This window comes from Callorhinus ursinus, unplaced genomic scaffold (genome assembly GCF_003265705.2).
Source record: "Callorhinus ursinus isolate GAN/ISIS: 27379988/994484 unplaced genomic scaffold, GSC_fseal_2.0 scaffold50, whole genome shotgun sequence".
NCBI classification, from domain to species: Eukaryota; Metazoa; Chordata; class Mammalia; order Carnivora; family Otariidae; genus Callorhinus; species Callorhinus ursinus.
Genome location: NW_027397112.1, coordinates 9,498,265 through 9,522,617, shown reverse-complemented (window position 1 = coordinate 9,522,617; position 24,353 = coordinate 9,498,265). Strand labels below are relative to the sequence as shown.

General features: G+C 39.5%; 1 protein-coding gene and 1 pseudogene across 6 annotated transcripts in view; one reads left to right on the top strand and one right to left on the bottom strand.

Moving 5' to 3' along the window:
- TLK2 (tousled like kinase 2) overlaps positions 1 to 24,353 on the top strand; it is a 117,789-nt gene that overhangs the window by 11,692 nt on the left and 81,744 nt on the right. The window contains exon 1 of one of the 6 annotated variants that reach the window (XM_073883090.1): positions 16,431 to 16,453. The exons of the other annotated variants lie outside the window; for them this stretch is intronic. Coding sequence (XP_073739191.1) covers positions 16,448 to 16,453 — 6 coding nt within the window. The 5' untranslated portion in view covers positions 16,431 to 16,447. Of the gene's footprint in view, positions 1 to 16,430; positions 16,454 to 24,353 lie in introns of those variants that run through there. 6 annotated transcript variants of the gene reach the window in all.
- On the bottom strand, positions 14,677 to 14,798 carry LOC112837675 (U6 spliceosomal RNA; annotated as a pseudogene).

The following is a 24,353-nucleotide window of genomic DNA, read 5'->3' as shown; positions in this document are numbered from 1 at the left end:
CCTTTGGTCCTTGTTTAAAATATGGGGTGGGTTTCCTAGACTCCCCTCACTGGGAAGGGCCTGGCCTTTGAACTTCATTCTCTCCCCACACTCCTGGGCATCCTAACTCAGTTTCACTTTTACTTTGGAATTAAATCAGCAAATGCCCTCAAATAGAAATAAATTTTTTTTGAATGCTGAGCTTACCTTTCTGGGTTTTTGTCTTCTCATGGATTTTGGTACAGTAATTCCTCATTTCTCTTTTTTTATAGTCAGTAATACAAACCTGTTTAACACTTATAAAGTGTGCATGGACTCTTGTGCCATAGCGGGTAAGAATCCATACCTAGGTTTCTCCCTTGTGAGTTTTCACTTACCTGCTTCCTTACTTCCTATGTGAGGTGTTGTCATTGTCATCACTCCTGGCCATTAGAGTCATTTTGCTATTTCTTATTCTCTGTTTACTTTTAGTTAAAAATAAAGACTGAATTGAAATATTCCCTAAAACTATTTTTATTTTTTATTTTATTTTATTTTTTTAAAGATTTTATTTATTTATTTGAGAGAGAGAATGAGAGAGAGAGAGAGCACATGAGAGGGGGGAAGGTCAGAGGGAGAAGCAGACTCCCTGCTGAGCAGGGAGCCCGATGCAGGACTCGATCCCGGGACTCCAGGATCATGACCTGAGCCGAAGGCAGTCGCCCAACTGACTGAGCCACCCAGGCGCCCCCTAAAACTGTTTTTAAAAAGGCAAGAGAAGGGGAATATATATTATCAGTGATTTTGTATTTCATTCCTGAGTCTAGGGATGATTTGGTTTGGTCAGTCTTGTTCTTCATTCTCTACCTTGTCTGGGTCTCAAATTGCTAGGTCCCTCTTGGTGGTAGGTTTCACTTGGCCCTCACTACTACTAAATGTGATGGGATTGGATTAGTGTGGAATCTGCTTCCTACTGTGTTAGCCATGTTAAATGCTTCTTGGGCTATTCTCTTTGACTTTTTTACAGTACAGTTGCCCAGTTTCCCTAGCCCAGAAGGAAACTACTTTTTCTAGTCCCAGATACTCCTTCCTAAGACTTAAGACATACTAAAAATAAAATCATTCCTGGAGTATTTGGTGACTTTGCCCTACAGAGTGGTTTGCCTTCCCATCTCTCTGTTCTCTTTGGTTCATTTGAGGGTAGTCTTTTGACCTAGTGTGGGGCCACAGAGCTTCTCTCGGAGGGTTGTCTTAGCACCTGCCTGCCCCCAGTCAGCTTTTTTGCCCTTACAGAGACTTCCATGGGAAATCTTGTTTCATAACTTGGACTGTTCTTTTTTTTTTTTTTTTAGTTTTTAATTTTAATTCCATCATAGTTAACAGTGTTACATTAGTTTCAGGTGTATAATACAGCGATTCAACAATTCTCCACATTACTCAGTGCTCATCATAAGTGTACTTTTTTTTTTAGATTTTATTTATTTATTTGAGAGATAGAGAGCACGAGAGGGAAGAGGGTCAGAGGGAGAAGCAGACTCCCTGCCGAGCAGGGAGCCCGATATGGGACTTGATCCCGGGGCTCCAGGATCATGACCTGAGCCGAAAGCAGTCGCTCAACCAACTGAGCCACCCAGGCGCCCCTACTTTTTTTTTCTTTTTAAAGTAAACTCTGCCCCCAATGTGGGGCTCAAACTCATGACCCCAAGATCAAGAGTCGAATGCTCTACCAACTCAGCCAGCCACGCACCCCATGATACGTGTACTCTTCATGGACTGTTCTTGTGTTCTACCCACAGAACACTCCTTTGCAGATTAGAGCAGTCTAGAGGATCTGGATTACCAGTGGGAGCTCTTGTCCATTTGGCTTATGAGTTTTTCCTGTTTTCCAAGGTTCTCATGACTGTATCAGCCTTTTTGCTTTCCTGAATTTCTTGGTCATTAAACTTTACTTTTTTTCTTACTGTGGTAAATGCACATAACATAAAATTTACCATTCTGATCATTCTTGAATGTATAGTAACATTAAGTACATTCACTTTGTTGTGCAGCCATCACAACCATCTCTCTCAAGAACTTTTCATCTTGCAAAAATAAAACTCTGTACTCATTGAACAATAACTCCCCATTTGTCCCTCCCCTCAGTCCCTGGCAACTACTCTTCTGTTTTCTGTTTCTATGAACCTGACTACTTTTTTTTTCTTAAGACTTTATTTGAGACAGATACAGTAAGCATGAGCGGGGAGGGGGTGGTAGGGGCAGAGGGAGAAGCGGACTCCCTCTTGAGCAGGGAGCCCGATGCGGGGCTCGATCCCAGCACCCTGAGATCATGACCTGAGCGAAAGGCAGACGCTTAACTGACTGAGCCACCCAAGGTGCCCCTGAATTTGACTACTTTAGAACTCTCATCTAAGCAGATTCAAAAAGTATTTGTCTTTTTGTGATTGGCTTATTTCACTTAGTATCCTCAAGGTTCATCCATGTTGTAGCATGTGTCAGAATTTCCTTCCTATTTTAAAGTTGGATAATACTCCATTATATGTACCACATTTTGTTTATGTTTATCTGTCATTGGACACTTGGGTTTCTTCTTCCTTTTGGCGAGTGTGAATACTGCTGCTGTGAACATGGGTGCACAGATGTCTGATTCCCTGCTTTCATCTCTTTTGGGTACATATGCAGAAGTGGAATGGCTGGATCATATTAAACTTCATTATTTTGTTGGAGTTTGACCCCCTCAGCCCTTATAATCGACAAAGGGCAGACAAAAATGGTGATTCTTTTTCTTTTAGTTCACATCCAGCAAAAGCCTTCAAAGTCTTAGCAATTTCATTAACATCTGTAGAAGAACTAGTAATAATACTCAAACTGCCGTTTTTGTAATTTGTACTATTGGCCTGGGAAGTGGAAGAACTAAGCTGTCATGTAATTTGGTGAGTTATATAGGATAGCCTTTTACTTGAACCAATTTTATTTTATTTTATTTATTTATTTTTAAAAAGATTTTATTTTATTTATTTGTCAGAGAGAGAGCACAAGCAGGGGGAGTGGCAGGCAGTGGGAGAGGGAGAAGCAGGCTCCCCGCGGAGCAGGGAACCCGATGCAGGTCTCGATTCCAGGATCCTGGGATCATGACCTGAGCTGAAGGTAGACGCTTAACCGACTGAGCCACCCAGGTGTCCCTGTTTTAGCCAGTTATAGAACAATAATAATAGCAAGGTATCCAAATTTGGCGTCCTGTTTTATTTTAACCAGTATTGCCTTAAATATTAAGTCCTGTGAAGATAACAAGATGTTGGCGTCTGCTGTAATGGATGCGACCTGTATGACTGATAACTGCTTCTCTGAAGAATAAATATGTGACTTATCCCATAAACTGCTGCCAGAGTTGGTATTAATTTAGTTCCTGTTTTGCCTGACTCCAGAGGAATACTAAGGATTAATTGTGGAATTAAAATGTAATCTGAAGGGCCGCTGATCTCAGGAGATGGTGCCTCCAGTTCAGGATATCTTCTGTTAATTAACTCTAATAGACAGACTTAATGTTCAAATTTAGCAGAAGCTACTAGCATCAAACCAAAACTAACTTATCCAGTTTGCGTTACATTACCAATTGACCAGCTAGAACCAAGACACAAAATATTCCATCAGTATCTTATGAACCATTTGAACTACTTGTATGCTAATCTGGATAAGATGAAGGAAAAGAGACATAATAGCTATATTGAAATTTTAATATTCAAGTTTTTCAGCAACTGAGTTCAACCAACTTTTATTGAGTCTGTACTATGGCTAGGTGTTACTGAGGATTTAAAAAAAAAATCAGCAAGATGCATTGTATTCTCTTGAGGCACTTATAATCAGGCAGACATGGGCCCAGATGTATAGGGCACACAGCTGAGGGTGGATATAGAGATGTGAAAAATACTGTGAGCCTAAAAGAAGGGAGTATAATTTGCTCAGGAGTCAGATTGTGTGTGTACATGAGACTTTCTCTATGTTGCTCAGAAAGATCACGTAAGATACACTATAAATAAACAACCTAAGAAACATTCTGATAAAATATCATTACAGAATAAGTCACAGAATGATGGTACAGATCAGCTTGGTCTTATTTTTATTTATTTATTTTTAAAGATCTTATTTATTTATTTGACAGAGAGAGACACAGCAAGAGAGGGAACACAAGCAGGGGGAGTGGGAGAGGGAGAAGCAGGCTTCCCGCCGAGCAGGGACCCTGACGCTCGGGGCTCAATCCCAGGACCCTGGGATCATGACCCAAGCCAAAAGCAGACGCTTAATGACTGAGCCACCCAGGCACCCCTAGATCAGCTTGGTTTTGAAGCTTAACAAAACTGCTTAGCGTCCAGGGTAGAGGTTCTTTTTTAAATAATTAATTTCAATCAGGCAATATATTCAGTTAGTACGTGAAACATCTCTTTGACACCTTTCCCATGTCCATCTGGTTTCCCTCCCTAGAGACAGCTATTAGTAGCAGTTTCTTTTATTTATATATGTGATGATATATGTGATACAAATCATATATATTTGACGTATGTACGCATGCAAATACATTGGTATATTAGCCCCCTCTGTTTTTTAAAAAACACAGTGACAAGTATATACAGTATTGTATGTTTTGCTTTTTGTGCTTAAAATCTTAGAAATTGTTTTATAGTAGTATATGTACTTTTATCCAAAGGCTGCTTAATATTCCATTGTACAGCTGACCCATAATATAACCAATTTCCTGTTGTTGGACACCTAAATGGAAAACAGAATTTTGTTGATAAGCAGTGCTGTAGTGAATAGCCTCGTGCATAATGACATTTTACACATGTTCATATATGTTTACAGGCTCCATCTCTAGAAGTGGAATTGCTGGGTCAAGGGATGAGAGCATTTGTAATTTTGGTAGTTATAGGCACATTCCTCTCCATAGAGAAGAGGAATATATTTTTATATGTGTCCACCAATCAGTCAATCCGAGTCTGTACCAGTGAATGAAAACGTTGGTTTCTTCGTGGTCAGTTATGGCAAGGGACTCCACCGACAGGTGTTAATAGGCCAGGGGCGCCCGGGGCTCAGGCGTTAGGCGTCTGCCTTCGGCTCAGGCCATGGTCCCAGGGTCCTGGGATCGAGCCCCGCATCCGGCTCCCTGCTCCGCGGGAAGCCTGCTTCTCCCTCTGCCACTCCCCCTGCTTGTGTTCCCGCTCTTGCTGTGCCTATCTCTGTCAAAGAAATAAAAGTAAATAACAAATCTTTAAAAAAAATGGTAGGTAAAATTTGTATATACTTATGGATGTATCTTAGGTAAAATTTAATTGTATTTACCGATGTATCTTTTTTGGGAGGTAAGAGTTCCATGGTTTTCATACATTTTTTTTTTTTTAATTTTATTTGATCTTATTTAAGGCCATTTTTTTTTTTTAAGATTTTATTTATTTATTTGACAGAGACAGACACAGCGAGAGAGGGAACACAAGCAGGGGAAGTGGGAGAGGGAGGAGCAGACTCCCTGCGGAGCAGGGAGCCCGATGCGGGGCTCGATCCCAGGACCCTGGGATCATGACCTGAGCCGAAGGCAGATGCTTAACGACTGAGCCACCCAGGCGCCCCGGTTTTCATACATTCTTAAACAGTTTTGTGACTCACAATAGGGTTAAAAAATACTATATAGCATTTAGTTACCTCAAATTAGAACACATATTTGTCTTTTACAGGAAGTATTTGAGCATGTGTAGTTATTAGAGATGTATGGGGAGTTACTGTGCAGAAGACGTGCCTCTAATTCGCAAACTTTTATTATTCATCCCTTTACTCCCAGGGAGACCATGTTTTAAAAGGTCTTTTTTTTCTTTTAAACTGAGTTTATTAAGCAATATTTTGTTTCCTTAATTTTATTAATCAGCGCTTTTGAGAAGTGTGCGATGAGTTTTACGGCAAGGATTTGAAATTCATCTATATGGAGTTGATACAATTTTAGCTAATGTCAAGTCAATTTGGCATTTCATTTATTTATTTATAAAATATTTTATTTGTATATTCGAGAGAAAGAGTGCACATGAGCAGGGGCAGGAGAAGGAGAAGTGGATTCCCCTGTGAGTGGGGGGGCCCCCCGATGCTCATAGGTCCCAGGACCCTGAGATCATGACCTGAGCTGAAGACAGATGCTCAACTGATTGAGCCACCCAGGAGCCCCTCAATTTGGCATTTATTTTTTTATTTTTTTATTTTTAAATTAATTAATTTATTCGACAGAGAGAGAATGCACAAGCAGGGGGAGGGGCAGGCAGAGAGAGAGGGAGAAGCAGGCTCCCTGTTGAGCAGGGAGCCTGATGCAGTGCTTGATCCCCGGACCCTGGGATCATGACCTGAGCCGAAGGCAGACACTCAACCGACTGAGCCACCCAGGTGTCCCAGTTTGGCCTTTTAAATAGACTGTGTAGGTAGATGGTAGTTCAGAGACCCTATTGGGGAATCTAAGGAACAGGCCTCTACCAGATAACCTCCAAAGCTCTTTGGAGTTCTGTGTGTATATGTGTCAATAATATATATTTTGTGATTTATTTTTATTTTTAAAGATTTTATTTGTTTATTTGACAGAGAGAGAGAGAGAGCAAAAGCAGGGGGAGCAGCAGGCAGAGGGAGAAGGAGTGGGAGAAGCAGGCCTGCTCATGGAGCCCGATGTGGGGCTCCATCCCAGGATCCTAGGATCATGACCTGAGCCGAAGGCAGACACTCAGCTGACTGAGCCACCCAGGCGCCCCTCTTCTGTGGTTTAGATGAGGACCCAAATTAATTTCTGCTGCAAGCACTATTACAGATAAACTCTCACCATAACAAATTCTATAGTGGTTTCATGGTTTGGGATAATGGAATTCATTGGTGATATACATAGTATTGCAAGTCATAATTCTGTAAGTCCTGGAAAGAAAACAGAAGCTCCATGTAATGAATTAGAAAGTTAGGAGATTTTATTTATTTAAAGTAGGCTCCATGCCCAGTTAAGTAGGGCTAGAACTCATGACCCTGAGATCAAGAGTTGGATGCTTTACTGACTGAGCCACCCAGGTGCCCTGAGATTTAATATATTTAGACATAGTTGATGGTGTTATATAAAAGCTCTCCTTTTTAATACTGCATGGTTATTTGGTGGGTAATCTTGAGAGAGGATTTTTCTAGAGATGATTTGGAATATTTTATGTGGGGAAAAGTGAGGTGAGCATGTATGTCATGCTAGATAGTGGAGTAAAATTAAAAGGTCTTAACTGTTAATAGAACTCAGTAAGGAAAATTTTTAAAAATTGTGACATATTCTGGAAAGAACTGATGGAACATTTGTTATACAGAATTATTTGTGGTAGATAACTTATTTTTATTTTTTAAAAAGATTTATTTGAGAGAGAGAGTGGGGGTGGGGGGAGCAGAGGAAGAGGGACAAGCAGACTCTGTGCTGAGAATGGAGCCGGAGCCCCGATGTGGGGCTTGATCCCATGACCCTGAGATCATGACCCGAGCCGAAACCAAAGAATCGGGTGCTCAACTGACTGAGCCACCCAGGTGCCATGGTAGATAAATTGTTTTAACTACTCCTCCAAAGTTTTATTTATTTCTGAAATATAAGCTTAGAACAAAATTCTTATTATGGGGTATCCTTGTAGAACTTTTTTTTTTTTTTAAGTTTTTTATTTAAGTAACGTCTGCACCCAGCATGGGGTTCAAACTCACAACCCTGAGATCAAGACTCACATGCTTTTCCAACTGAGCCAGCCAGATGTCCCCTAAAACTTTTTATAGTGACATTTGCTATAATGGGATTCTGCTTTTACTACCAAACCTTTGATTACAGTGAATTCCTCCCTCCCTCCCTCCCTCCCTCCCTTTCTTTTTTTTTGAAGATTTTATTTATTTGAGAGAGTGAGTGAGCAAGAGAGAGGGGCAGAGGGAGAGGGAGAGGGAGAAGCAGACTACCCTGCTGAGCAGGGAGCCTGACATGGAGCTTGATCCCAGGACCTTGAGATCATGACCTGGGCTGAAGGCAGATGTTTAACTGACTGAGCCACCTAGGCGCCCCTACGGTGAATTTCTAAAATCTGGTCTATGTTATTAATTTCAGATAATATTATTTCTGGTTATTTGAATGTAAACCATGATAAGTTAAATACCACTAAAAAAATAATGCAACTAAGAGGTAATAGCTAATAATCCCTCAGTGGAGATAAAATGGAATACTTAAAGAAGAACACACCTCAGTCTTAAGGAAGGTAGAGAGGGAAAAGAAACAAGAAGATGTGACAAATGAGAAAATAAGCAATATGGCAGATTTAAATCCAAATATATTGATACTAAATAAATTGTTAATGGTCTAGCACTCCATTTAGAAGGGAGTGTCAGGTTAGGTCACTGTTATATGACCCATCTATATGCTGTCTACAAGAAAGTCACTTTATTATCAGACAAATTAGATTTTAAACCAAAGACTATAATAAGAGATGAGGAAGGACACTACATCACACTTAAAGGGTCTATCCAATAAGATCTAACAGATGTAGATATCTATGCCCCTAACATGGGAGCAGCCAATTATATAAGCCAGTTAATAACAAAATCAAAGGAACACATTGACAACAATACAGTAATAATAGGGGACTTTAACACGCCCTTCCATCAAATGGACAGATTAAGCAAAAGATCAACAAGGAAATAAAGGCTTTAAATGACACACTGGACCAGATGGACTTCAAAGAGATATTCAGAACATTCCATCCCAAAGCAACAGAATACACATTCTTCTCGAGTGCGCATGGAATATTCTCCAGAATAGATCACATCCTGGGTCACAAATCAGGTCTCAACCAGTACCAAAAGATTGGGATCATTCCCTGCATACTTTCAGACCACAATGCCTTTGAAACTAGAACTCAATCACAAGGGAAAGTTGGAAAGAACTCCCAATACATGGAGGCTAAAAAGCATCCTACTAAAGAATGAATGGGTCAATTTATTAATTCTTAAAGAAGAATTAAAAAAATTCATGGAAACAAATGAAAATGAAAACACAACTGTTCAAAATCTTTGGGATGCAGCAAAGATGGTCCTAAGAGGAAAGTATATAGCAATACAAGCCTTTCTCAAGAAACAGGAAAGGTCCCAATACACAACCTAACCCTACACCTAAAGGAGCTGGAGAAAGAACAGCAAATAAAGCCTAAACCCAGCAGGAGAAGAGAAATAATAAAGATCAGAGCAGAAATCAATGAAATAGAAACCAAAAGAACAGTAGTACAGATCAACGAAACTAGGAGCTGGTTCTTTGAAAGAATTAATAAGATTGATAAACCCCTGTCCAGACTTATCAGAAAGAAAAGAGAAAGGACCCAAATAAATAAATCATGAATGAAAGTGGAGAGATCACAACCAACACCAAAGAAATACAAACAATTATAAGAACATATTATGAGCAACTATATGCCATCAAAGTAGATAATCTGGAAGAAATGGATGCATTCCTGGAGACGTATAAACTACCAAAACTGAACCAGGAAAAAATAGAAAACCTGAACAGACCCATAACCACTAAGGAAATCAAAGCAGTAATAAAAAATCTCCCAACAAACAAGAGCCCAGGCCAGATGGCTTCCCAGGGGAATTCTACCAAATGTTTAAAGAATAATTAATACCTTTCTTCTGAAATGGTTCCAAAAAATAGAAATGGAAGGAAAACTTCCAAACTCATTTTATGAGGCCAGCATTACCTTGATCCCAAAACCAGACAAAAAGGAGAGCTACAGACCAATATCCCTGATGGAACATGGATGCAAAAATTCTCACCAAAATACTAGCCAATAGGATCCAACAGTACATTAAAAGGATTATTCACCACGACTAAATGGGATTTATTCCTGGGCTGCAAGGTTGGTTCAGCATCCGCAAATCAATCAATGTGATAAAATACATTAATGAAAGAAGAACCATATGATCCTCTCAATAGATGCAGAAAAAGCGTTTGACAAAGTACAGCATCCTTTCTTGATCAAAAGTCTTCAGGGATAGAGGGTACATACCTCAATATCATAAAAGCCATCTATGAAAAACCCACAGCGAATATCATTCTCAATGGGGAAAAACTGAGAGCTTTTCCCCTAAGGTCAGGAACACGGCAGGGATGTCCACTATCTCCACTGTTGTCCATCATAGTACTAGAAGTCCTAGCTGCAGCAATCAGACAACAAAAAGAAATCAAAGGCATCCAAATCAGCAAAGAGGAAGTCAGACTCTCACTCTTTGCAGATGATATACTTTATATGGAAAACCCAAAAGACTCCACCCCAAAACTGCTAGAACTCACTCAGGAATTCAGTAAAGTGGCAGGATATAAAATCAGTGCACAGAAATCAGTTGTATTTCTACATACCAATAACAAGACAGAAGAAAGAGAAATTAAGGGGTTGATCCCATTTACAATTGCACCCAAAACCATAAGATACCTAGGAATAAATCTAACCAAAGAGGCAAAGGATCTATACTCAGAAAACTATAAAATACTCATGAAAGAAATTGAGGAAGACACAAAGAAATGGAAAAACGTTCCATGCTCATGGACTGGAAGAACAAGTATTGTGAAAATGTCTATGCTACCTAGAGCAGTCTGCGCATTTAATGCGGTCCCTATCCAAAGTACCATCCACTTTTTTCAAAGAAATGGAACAAATAATCCTAAGATTTGTATGGAACCAGAAAAGACCCCGAATAGCCAGAGCAATGTTGATAAAGAAAAGCAAAGATGGTGGCATCACAATTCTGGACTTCCAAGCTCTATTACAAAGCTGTTATCATCAAGACAGTATGGTTATGGCACAAAAACAGACACATAGATCAATGGAACAGAATAGAGAGACCAGAAATGGACCCTCAACTCTGTGGTCAACTAATCTTCAACAAAGCAGGAAAGAATGTCCAGTGAGAAAAAGACAGTTTCTTCAACAAATGGTGTTGGGCAAATTGGACAGCCACATGCAGAAGAATGAAACTGGACCATTTCCTTACACCACACACAAAAATAGACTGAAAATGGATGAAAGACCTAAATGTGAGACAGGAATCCATCAAAATCCTTGAGGAGAACACAGGCAGCAACCTCTTGGACCTCAGCCGCAGCAACTTCTTCCTAGAAACGTCGCCAAAGGCAAGGGAAGCAAGGGCAAAAATGAACTATTAGGACTTCATCAAGATAAAAAGCTTTTACACAGCAAAAGAAACAGTCAACAAAACCAAAAGACAACCGACAGAATGGGAGAAGATATTTGCAAATGACATATCAGATAAAGGGCTAGTATCCAAAATCTATAAAGAACTTATCAAACTCAACACCCAGAGAACAAATAATCCAATCAAGAAGTGGGCAGAAGACATGGACAGGCATTTCTGCAAAGAAGACATCCACATGGCCAACAGACACATGAAAAAGTGCTCAACATCACTTGGCATCATGGAAATATAAGTCAGAACCTCAATGAGATACCACCTCACACCCGTCAGAATGGCTAAAATTAACCAGTCAGGGAACAACAGATGTTGGCAAATATGCGAAGAAAGGGGAACCCTCCTACACTGTTGGTGGGAATGCAAGCTGGTGCAGCCACTCTGGAAAACAGTATGGAGGTTCCTCAAAATGTTGAAAATAGAGCTACCCTACGACCCAGCAATTGCACTACTGGGTATTTACCCCAAAGATATAAATGTCATGATCCAAAGGGGCACATGCACCCCAATGTTTATAACAGCAATGTCCACAATAGCCAGACTATGGAATGAGCCTAGATGTCCATCAACAGATGAATGGATAAAGATTTGGTGTATATATACAATGGAATATTATGTAGCTATCAAAAAAATGAAATCTTGCCATTTGCAACAATGTGGATGGAACTAGAGGGTATTATTCTAAGCAAATTAAGTCAGAGAAAGACAAGTATCATATGATCTCACTGATATGAGGAATTTGAGAAACAAGACAGAGGATCATAGGGGAAGGGAGGGAAAAATGAAAGAAGACAAAACCAGAGAGGGAGACAAACCATAAGAGACTCTTAATCTCAGAACACAAACTGAGGGTTGCTGGAGTTGAGGAGGGTGGGAGGGATGGGTGGCTGGGTGATGGACATTGGGGAGGGTAGGTACTATGGTGAGTGCTGGGAATTTTGTAAGACTGATGAATCACAGACCTGTACCCCTGAAACAAACAATACATTATACGTTAATAAAAAAATTAAAAAAAAAACTCACTTTATTTTTAACCTGTATCTTTGTAATTAAAAGTATGGGAAAAGGTACTATATAAACACTAATAAGGCTGGAGTGACTATGTATTAGATAAAGGAGACTTCAGAACAAGGAAAATATCACAAGGGATAAGAAAGTACATTTTATAACAAATAAAGGATCAATTCATTGGGAAGACCCAGCTGTCCTGAATGTGTGTTCATCCAATGCTAGAGCAAAACAAAAACTGACAGCTGAAAGGAGCAGTAGACAAATCCATAATAGTAGTTGGAAATTGCAACAGTCTCTTTAAATAACTGATAGAACAAGCAAGCAAAAAGTCAGCGGACATGACTATCAATGGACTGTACCTAATTGATGTTTATAGACTACCATGCCCACATTCCTTTCAAGTGTGCAAGTAACATTTATCAAAATGGGCTATATGCTGGGCTATGAAACGTGTTTCAACAAATTTAAAAGGATTTAAATTATAAGGAGTACTTTGACTAGAATGGAATTAAATAATCAAGAAGAAAAAGAAATCTGGAAAATTGCTGAATATTTGAAAGTTAAATAACATCTAAATAAACGTAGGTCAAAGATGAATTCATAAGGGAAAAAAGGAATTCACAAGGGAAATTAGAAAATATTTTGAACTAAATGAAAATGAAAGCACAGTATATCAAAATTTGTGGGATGCAGCTAAAGCAGTGTTTTAGAGGGAAACTTAAAGCTTCAAAAGAAAGCTCTGGGGCACCTGGGTGGCTCAGTTGATTAAGCATCTGCCTTTGGCTCAGGTCATGATCCCAGGGGCCTGGGATCGAGCCCCACATTGGGCTTCCTGCTCAGTGGGGAGTCTGCTGCTCCTACCCACCATGCCCCCACTCATGTGTGCTTTCCCCCTTTCTGTGTCAAATAAATAAAATCTTAAAAAAAAAGGTCTAAAATCAATTACCCAATATTCTGCCTTCAGAAACTAGAAGAAGATCACACTAAGAAGAAGGAAAGAAATAAAAAGCTGGGATGAAATAGCAAATCTGAATAACCCTGTATTTATTTTTTTTTAATTGGATTTTTTTAAAGATTTTTATTTATTTATTTGACAGAGAGATAGAGAGTGAGCACAAGTAGGTAGAGTGGCAGGCAGAGGGAGAGGAAGAAGCAGGCTCTCCGCTGAGCAGGGTGCCAGACGTGGGGCTCGATCCCAGGACCCTGGGATCACGACCTGAGCCGAAGGCAGCCACTTAACCGACTGAGCCACGCAGGCACCCCTTAAAGTTGGATTTATAGTTAAAAGCCTTTCCACAAAGAAAAGTCTAGACTCACATGGCTTTATTGGTGAATTCTATTGAACATTTAATGAAGAAATAGTAACAAATTTTCACAAATTTCAGAAAACTTACGAGACAACATTATTTTGATATCAAACCAGGGAAAGACATGAGGAAAAAAGAAAAGTATAGCTCAGTATCCCTCATGAATATATACTCAGAATCATTAAAAATTATTAGCAGATTGAATCTACACACACACACACACACACACACACAGGATAATACATCATGACTAATTGGTTTAATCCCAATTGCAAGGTTGATTTAACATTAAAGTCAGTGTAATTCACCATATTAATAAAATAAAGCAGAAAAACCAAATGACCTTGTAACAGATGCATGAAAAGCATTTAAACAAAGTTTACTAATTTGTGATAAAAGCTCTCAGTTAACTAGGACTAGAAGGGAACTTCCTCAGTCTGATAAAGGGAACTTCTTCAATCTGATAAAAGGCATCTGTGAAGAACCTATGGGTGAACCTCATGCTTAATGATAAAGATTGGATGCTTTCAATTTAATGTCCAGAACAAGTCAAAGATATTTATTTCACAGCTTTTGTTTAACCTGTTCTGAAGATCCTAGCTGATGTATTAAGGCAAATAAAAGGAATAAGCTCATAGATTGGAAAGGAAAAGTAAAATTATGTTTATTTTTTAGATGTCTTATAAATGACATGATTGCACATGTAGAAAGTTCTTCTAAGCTGCATCCCACAAATTTTGATTTGTGGGTACTAGAGTTTAAGTTTAGCTAGGATACAAGATCAATTTATGAAAACCTGTTGTATTTGTACATACTAACAATACACAGTTGGCAGTTGAAATTTGAAAAGCAATACCATTTATAGTAGCATCAAGTAATATAAAACCATTCCCCAAGAACAGAGAGTGAGAATATTTGTTAGAATTCCTTGTGTTTTTTCCCACTTTATTTTTTTAATGTTTTAAATTTAAATTCAGTTAATTAACATATAATGTATTATTTGTTTCAGGGGTATGGGTCTGTGATTCATCGGTCTTCCATAATACCCAGTGCTCATTATAACACATACCCTCCCCAGTGTCCATCATCCAGTTACCCCATCCCTCTACCCACCCCCCTCCAGCAACCCTCGGTTTGTAAAAATACAGAACACTTCATGAATTTGCTTGTCATCCTTGTGCAGGGGCCATGCTAATCTTCTCTGGATTGTTCCAGTTTTAGTATGTGTCCAATTTTAGTATATGTGCTGCCGAAGTGAGCACTAGAACTCCTTGTAATAGAAGTTACCTTGTATTCTCATTTCATTGATCAGGGCTTTGGAGTACAAAGGATTATAGAACGTTCATTTGTTTAAGTAACCTCGATACCCAACGTGTGGCTCAAACTCACAAGCCCGAGATCAAGAGTTGCATGCTCTGCTCACTGAGCCAGCCAGGGCCCCTGGTTTAGCATTTCTAAATTAAACTCTGCACCCAATGTGGGGCTTGAGCTCATGACCCCGAGATCAAGAGTCATATGCTTTACCAACTGAGCCAGGCAGGCACCCTGCATTTTTAATTTAGGTGAATGGTTCAAAGTCTTTACCTTTTAGTTATATCTGAAATACTGTAGCTTGCTGAATAATCTGACCTCTGTGTGAGGCAAACCATTTTATTGTAATACAGGCTTGACAGTTTAAAGGGTGATTAAAACTGGTTGGCTTGGGAATGCAAATTGGTCATTGTGGAAAGAGTATGGAGGTTCCTCAAAAAACTAAAACTAGAACTACCCTATGATCCAGGAATTGCACTACTGGGTATTTACCAGAAAAATAAAAAAACATGAATTCAAAGGGATACATGCACCCCTGTGTTTATTGCAGCATTATTTACAATAGCCAGTCTATGGAAGCATCCCAAGTATCCATCAGTAGATGAATGGATAAAGAAGATGTGGTGTTTAGATATAATGGAATTCAGTCATAAAAAAGAATGAAATCTTGCCATTTGCAACAACATGGTTGGAGCTAGAGAGTATAGTGCTAAGCAAAATAAGTCAGTCAGAGAAAAACAGATACCACATGCTTTTGCTCATGTGGAATTTAAGAAACAGAACAAATGAGCAAAGGAAAAAAAGAGAGAGATAAACCAAGAAACAGTTACCAGAGGGGAGGTGGGTTAACAGGTGGGGGAAATAGAGGATAGAGATTAGAGTACACATATCATGATTAAAAAAAAAAGGAGGGGTGCCTGGGTGGCTCAGGCGTTAAGCGTCTGCCTTTGGCTCAGGTCATGGTCCCAGGGTCCTGGGATCGAGCCCCACATCGGGCTCCGTGCTCTGCGGGAAGCCTGCTTCTCCCTCTCCCACTCCCCCTGCTTGTGTTCCCTCTCTCGCTGTGTCTCTCTCTGTCAAATAAATAAATAATCTTAAAAAAAAATTTTTTTTTTTACGCCTTTGATTGTCCTTCTAGCGATGAGTCCTTTTTACAGTGCTACTGGGATAAACATTAAGTTGTGCAAAACTGATAGCAGTGTGGGGGGAAAAAAAAAACCCAAACTGGTTGGCTTAGTTGGCTAAAGTTTCATGTTAAAGATGCACCTTAAATATCCTCCTGAACTCCCAGAAAGGGGGAAAGCAATAACTAATCTTCATAGAGTACCACCTATATTTCAGGCATTGTTTTCCTCTAACCCAATATATAGTATTATTTTATTTAATCCTTGCAGTATCCCTAAGGTGGGTCTTCTTTTTTTTATCACAGTTGAGAAGACCAGAGCTCATATGTCATAGAGTGATTTGCCTCGTTTCATACAGTGACTCAGTGATTCAGTCCCACACCAATCTGATTTTAAACTGTTGGTACCAGCTGTTCTCAGTAATTTTTCTATTGCTCACGCTCCTGGGCCATCCCATTCTTTCCTATTCAGGAAATGCAAGTAAGTGAGATTAATTTTTCCAGTGCTAACTTTGAATTCCTTATTTTAACAGTAAATCACAGTAAATTACTCAGAAAAAAAAGTCAGGGATGTAATTTGTGATACTCCTCACAGCTGATATGTCAAGACAGTAGTTTTTTTTTTTTTTTTAAAGATTTTATTTATTTATTTGACAGAGACCAGCGAGAGAGGAACACAAGCAGGGGGAGTGGGGGAGGGAGAAGCAGGCTTCCCGCTGAGCAGGGAGCCCGATGCAGGGCTCGATGCAGGGCTCGATCCCAGGACCCTGGGATCATGACCTGAGCCAAATGCAGGCGCTTAACGACTGAGCCACCCAGGTGCCCTGTTTTTTGTTTTAAGTAAGCTCCATACCCAGTGTGGAGCCCACTGCGGGACTTAAAACTCCTGACCTTGAGATTGAGACCTGAGCTGAGATCAAGAGTTGGACGCTTAACCACATGAGCCACCCAGGTGCCCCAAGACACCAGTTTTATATTTTTTAATTGCTGTGCTTAACTCTGAGCCATGAGCCATCATATGCCTTAGGAAGTAATGTGCTTTAGGGGTATAAGTAACAGTGACCTAGCTAAGAGTATTTACATGGCTTATACCAAATGTACCTACCATCTTGGTGATAGGTTAGTAGTGTAATTTTTGGAATTGGAATTGGAGGGTGAATAAATGAGATTGCCACGTCTTAGTGGAAAATCTCTGAATTATCTTTTCCCAGACTAGGTAGGTTGAAACTGGGAATGGCTAAGATGTATATGTAGGAGGTAGAGTCATGGATTATATAAACTTAAAAAATTACGGTGTTAAATTCTAGCTTTTGAAGGGGCAGAGAGGTACATTAGGGTTATCTGCCTGGCTTTTTTTTTTTTTTTTTTCTTTTTGGTCTGCCTGGCTTTTTACAGATGAGTAAATTGAGGCTCAGAGAGAGCAGTTGACTTGCTAAAGGTCGTGCCCCAATCAGTATACCAATATATTAGGCTCTGCAATGGAGATTTTGTTATAGTTTCCTGTGGGAGATGGTAGTAGGTTTGTTTCTTACAGATTAATTAATGATCTCTTCAAAACAGTAAAAGCCAGGAACTTAAACTTACTGATCATCAAACGTTCTTCAGGGTTATGTACTTCTTGGATATTTGAAATCTGGATTATAGTGATCTTTATATTTTTGTTCTTATGACCGTTTCTTCTTTGTTGTCTTTACTATGAATGTGCCCCCAGCGTTTTCTACAGAACTTCTCCTTTCTGTCTAAATATTGAATTTGTAGTTTTTATTTCTTAATTTTTTAAAGATTTTATTTGAGAGAGACAGCATGAGCAGGGCAGAGGGAGAGGGGCAGGCAGAGGGAGAGGGACAAGCAGACTCCCCACTGAGCAGGGAGCCTGATGTGGGACTCAGTCCCGGGACCCTGGGATCATGACCTGGGCCAAAGGCCAACTCTTAACCAACTGAGCCACCCAGGTGCCCCTGAACTTGTAGTTTTTTTTTAATTTTTTATTTTTTTTTAAGATTTTGTTTATTTATTTGACAGAGAGAGAAACAGCAAGAGAGGGAACACAAGCAGGGGGAGTGGGAGAGGGAGAAGCAGGCTTCCCGCAGAGCAGGGAGCCCGATGTGGGGCTCGATCCCAGGACCCTGAGATCATGATCTGAGCCGAAGGCAGTCGCTTAACCAACTGAGCCACCCAGGCGCCCCTGAACTTGTAGTTTTTAATCTATAAAGGATTTTCCAAGCATAAGGAGAAAGGCTGAAGTTAAATTGCAAGCTTTATAATGAAATACAAAGTAGTCCATATAATTGTTGCTTCTACATATGTTGAAGTCATACTCCTTTCCCTTATATTTAGTTTTTTAATGATTAATTTTTAGTTATATAAAGGAATGCATGCATACTTTTGTAATAATGAGAACTGTAATTGCTTTGAGAAGTTTGAGATGTATCTACCTAGATTTTTTTTTTTTAAAGATTTTATTTATTTGAGAGAGAGCACGAGAGGGAAGAGGGTCAGAGGGAGAAACAGACTCCCTGCTGAGCAGGGAGCCCGATGTGGGACTCAATCCCGGGACTCCAGGATCATGACCTGAGCCGAAGGCAGTCGCTTAACCAACTGAGCCACCCAGGCGCCCTCTATCTAGATTTTTTAAAATACTGTATCCACTTGCATACATATTTATGCATAGAAAACACATTACTGATTTTTGTGTGTAATTTTTACAGAAATTGAATCATACTATTATTGTTCTGCAACTTGTTTATTTTTCATGTAAGAGGTGATTTTGAGATCTGCCATTTAGGTGTGGCTACAATCATCCTGTAAACACATCTGTTAGGACAGTGCTTTTTCCCTTATTTAAAGAAATATGAGGGGGCTTCTGGCTGATTCAGCCAGTGGAGCATGGGACTCTTGATCTCAGGGTCATGAGTTCAAGCCCCACACTGGACATGGAGCCTACTTAAAAAAAAAAAAAATAGGGGCACCTGGGTGGCTCAGTGGGTTCAGTGTCTGACTCTTGGTTTCTGCTCAGGTCAGGTCGTGATTTCAGTCATTAGATTGAGTGGGCAGTCTGCTTGCAAAGAGTTTCTTTCCTTCTGCCCCTGCCCCTGCTTGCCCGTGCCCTCTCTCTCTGGAATAAATAAATCTTTTGTTTTTTTTTTTTTTTAAAGATTTTATTTATTTGAGAGAGAGAGAATGAGAGACAGAGAGCACGAGAGGGGGGAGGGTCAGAGGGAGAAGCAGACTCCCTGCTGAGCAGGGAGCCCGATGTGGGACTCGATCCCGGGACTCCGGGATCATGACCTGAGCCGAAGGCAGTCGCCTAACCAACTGAGCCACCCAGGCGCCCGGAATAAATAAATCTTTTAAAAAAATTAAAAAATATATGAAATGAGATAAAGGATTTGAAAATTAGAGGGAGAAAACCTAATCCTTTCCATAGATGATCAGGAAGCTCTGTAGGGCAGGATTATGTTTGATGCTCTCCTCTGTCCACCATAGTCGTGGTACCTCCCATGGTTGTAAGAACTTCCTGTATCTAGCAAAAGTGTACTGGATCTTTTTTTTTTTTTTTTACATCCTTATAGAGATACGATTCATACAACATACACTTCATCAGTGTACAATTCAGGGTGCCTGGGTGGCTCAGTCGGTTAAGCGTCTGCCTTCGGCTCAGGTTGTGATCTCAGGATCCTGGGATCAAGTCCTCCCGCATTGAGCTCCCTGCTCAGTGGGGAGCCTGCTTCTCCCTCTGCTCATGTGCTCTCTCTCTCTCTCAAATAAATAAATAAAATATTAAAAAAATAAAAATAAAGTGTACAATTCAGTGGCTCAGTATGTTTACAAAATTGTGCAACCATTACCACAGTTTTAGAACATTTTATCACCTCAGAGAGAAACCTTTATGCCTCAGATGTCACCCTCAAAACCCCCATCCCTCTCAACTCTAGTCAACCATCAGTCCATTTTTTATCTCTATAGATCTGCATGTTCTGAGCATTTCACGTAAATGGAATCAATACAGTATGTGGCCCTTTGTGAGTGGCTTCTTTCATTTAGCATCATTTTCAGTTTCCAAGGTTTATTCATGTTATAGCACATATCAGTAATTTGTCTTTTCATTGCCAAATACTACTTCACTGTATGGATATGCCATATTTTTTTTTTTTTTACCCATTCTTCAGTTTGATGGACATTTGGTTTTTTTCCCATTTTTTGACTATTATGAATAATGATGCTGTGAATATTCATGTATGTATTTCTGGGTGCACATATGTTTTCATTTCTCTTGGCTGTATTCCTAGGGGTGGAATTGCAGGATCTTATGGTTAAGAGATACTCTGTTAAAGGCTGGAGCTAATTTAAAACTGGAAGGATCTTTTTTTTCAGTTATTAGTTTAACCAATTTAAGAGCTGCCAGACTTTTCCATTGTGGCTGCACCATTTTATATCCCCACCAGCAGTGCATGAGAGATATCCTTGCTGACACATTATTATCTTTTTTTCTTTTTGTTATATGCATCAGATCTTGGGTGAATTGTGTAGACTTTTATAAGGAGGTTTTCAGGAGAGAAGACAGTTAAAGGATTTTTTGTTTTTCTTCTTATTGTTGAGCTCGCTTGTTGTCTGGAAGTGGGTATTATTAAATTACATGATTAGGGTTTGGCATGACTGAATATTACTGAAAATCATTAATATTAATTAAGGATTTTCTTGACAGTGTATTGTAATATTTTTGTTTCCTTACTAAAACATAATTATTATTTAAAATAACTTTTTTTTTTTTTTTTTTTTTTGTTTAAAGGTTGCTTTTTTTTTTTTTTTGACCTGGTATATTCACTATAAATTTCAGTTAATCTGATTTTTTGTTTGGGAGGAGGTTGTTTTTTTTTTAATTAAGTTTTTAATCCCACAATATAGTTAACATAGTGTTATATTAATTTCAGGTGTACAATTAGTGATTCAACAGTTCTGTATATTACTCAGTGCTCATCATAAATGTACGCTTAATGAAGGCTTTTTTTAATGAGGTGTAATTGACATACAACATTATATTAGTTTCGGCTATTCAATAAAATCTCCCCACTTTGGTCATAATTAAATGGAAGTAAAAAATGAACTTCATTGTACTTATGCCACCCAAGTATGTTTGCTACAGTTATTATTAGAGTAAGGCCGGTTGATTCACTTGAACATTTTTTTCTGGTTTTCTAGATTAGATAACTTCACTTGGAATTGAGATTGATGATTATAGAAAAAGAGCTACCTCAGTTTCCTCGGCTTATAGTTATAAAAGTTATATTGGAATAGATTGAAATGGTGCCGCCAGTTTTTAAATACATGAAATTGATTTTGTTCTTTAAAAAGTTTTTCTTGAGAGTGTTGCTGAAGATAATTTTATGAGTTAAAAGGGTACAGTGCTCCCTGCTAAATTGGGAACATTCTGGAATTAATGGGATTCTGCCAGTTGCCGAGTATGTTTATTCTGATTATGCATTCTGAACCTGGGGAAATAACCATATCAGTGTTCGTGACCCACTGTTAGGTGGACCTGAACTAAGATTCCACTGATCAGCTGACATACATAAGCCCCTCTTCTTTTTTTTTAAAGATTATTTATTTTTTTATTTATTGAGAGAGAGAGAATGGTAGAGAGAGAGCATGAGAGGGAAGGAGGTCAGAGGAAGAGGCAGACTCCCCGCTGAGCAGGGAGCTGGATGTGGGACTCGATCCCGGGACTCCAGGATCATGACCTGAGCTGAAGGCAGTCGCTTAACCAACTGAGCCACCCAGGCACCCTAAGCCCCTCTTCTGACTGGTGGACCACAGTAATGTTTTGGGTCTTCTGGAATTAGTGTCTGTTCAGAGCTAGAGCCAGTGGTCTAGTAATGCTCAAAGAGTCTTTGATTATTTCATTTTCCCCCATGCAGAGTCACCTTGGTAAAAGGCAGTGGTAGTCCTTTTGGGGAGAAAGATTAAGGTGTAAAGTTGTGATGGTATAGTGGGATCCTTCCTCAGGGGGACCCCTTCAATCACTGGTTCTGGGTCTATAAAGTGACCCAAATATTGGGATTGATTTAGGGGCCCTGGCTCTGTGTTTTTAATGATTGAAGTTATGCTTTTGTTCACTTGACTTAGACTCTCCTGCTTATACAGATCAGGTAAGAATTCAGTAGACTTCCTGTCTATTTAACTGCTAGGAACACTGATCAACTAGTCAGTGCCCGAGGTCTCTGGGAGTCTGACCATTCAGATTGCTGCCTTGACTCTGGCATGGTATGAAAAGGTGGTGCCACTAATGACTAAAAAAAAAAGTATGGAGACCCTTAGTTTTTATTTTTTCCTCCCCAAGTTTTTATTTAAATTCAGATTAGTTAACATATAGTGTAGTATTGGTTTCAGGAGTGGAATTTAGCGATTCGTCACTTACATATAACACCCAGTGCTCATTGCAACAAGTGCACTCCTTAAGCCCATCACCCATTTAGCCCATCCCCCTCCCCCCGCCCCCACCATCTTCCAGTAACCCTCAGCTTGTTCCCTGTGGTTAAGAGTCTCTTAATGGAGCCCCTGGGTGGCTCAGTTGGTTAAGCGTCTGACTTCAGCTCAGGTCATGATCCTGGGGTCCTGGGATCGAGCTCCATGTCTGGCTCCCTGCTCAGTGGGGGCCTGCTTCTCCAACTCCCTCCTACTCTCCCTGCTTGTGCTCTCTCTCTGTCAAATAAATAAATAAAATCTTTTTTAAAAAGTCTCTTATGGTTTGCCCCCCTTCCTGTTAATTATTTTATTTTTCTTTCCCTTCCCCTGTGTTCATCTGTTTTGTTTCTTAAATTCCACATGAATGAAATCATATGGTACTTGTCTTTCTCTGACTTATTACATTTAGCATAATACATAATACACTCTAGTTCCATCCACATAGTTGCAAATGGCAAGATTTCATTCTTTTTGATGGCTGAGTAGTATTCTGTGTGTGTGTGTGTGTACACATTTTTTTTTTTTTTAAGATTTTATTTATTTGACAGAGACACAGCGAGAGAGGGAACACAAGCAGGGGGCGTGGGAGAGGGAGAAGCAGGCTTCCCGCAGAGCAGGGAGCCCGACGCGGGGCTCAATCCCAGGACTCTGGGATCATGACCTGAGCTGAAGGCAGATGCTTATCGACTGAGCCACCCAGGCACCCCCCCACACACATCATCTTTATCCATTCATCAGTTGATGGACACTTGGGTTATTTACATAATTTGGCTATTGATAATAATGCTATAAACATTGTACCCCTTCGAATCTGTATTTTTGTATCCTTTGGGTAAATACCTAGTAGTGCAACTGCTAGGTGGTAGGGTAGTTCCATTTCTGACTTTTTGAGGAATTTCCAGAGTGGCTCACCAGTTTGCATTCCCACCAACAGTGCAAGAGGGTTCCCCTTTGGAGACCCTTAGTTTTAATTTCCATTAGGTATAGCCTTTAATGGATTATCTTTACCACCTCAGGTAGTTTGACCCTTTCGTCAGCTGTGTTCCTCTATACTTAATCAAGTTTAACATTTGTCTGCTGTTCTCAATTCCTAATTCCTTTTAACATGCCAGTTTAGTCCAAGGAGGAAATGAAAACTTTAGAAACTCAACAAATGTTGACATTTTAAATTTTTACTGGAGTGAAAAGATTAACCTTTGGTCCCTACTTCTACAGGTTTTTCTTAGTTTACATGGGCTTTATTCATGTGCTAAAAGCTGGTTGTCAGCATTTGTATCTTAATCTCAATTTTCATGGTTTTATAACTTAAAAACAAAGTTTTTTTTAGGCTTGTAACTGAAGTACTTTTTAAGCCCCCCCAAAAGTACATTTTAAGTATATTAGAAATGAGTTTTATTTTGTTTTTGGAAACCATACTTTTTTTAAAACAAAATTGTCTATATTTTAAGACTTCCATTTGATTTTTTACTTTGAAAAAATGATTAGTAGCAGGGCACAGGGGTAAATAATTTAAATGTTGGCATAGAAAATGGGGCTTTTGCTAAGGAGTCTTATTATCATACATTGTTAAAAAAATATATTTCTAGCTTCTCTTTGAGCCTGAGATGACTCTTTGGACAGTTTCCCTTCCCCAGTGACTTGGATGTTAGTAAGTGTTCTTCTAAGCTATTGTATATCAAATATCAAGTGACAGACTATTTTACTTAGAAAATAAGTGAAGGGCGCCTGGGTGGCTCAGTTGGTTAGGCGACTGCCTTCGGCTCGAGTCATGATCCTGGAGTCCCGGGATCGAGTCCCACATCGGGCTCCCTGCTCAGCGGGGAGTCTGCTTCTCCCTCTGACTCTCCTCCCTCTCTCGTGCTCTCTCTCATTCTCTCTCTCTCTCAAATAAATAAATAAAATCTTTAAAAAATAAAAAT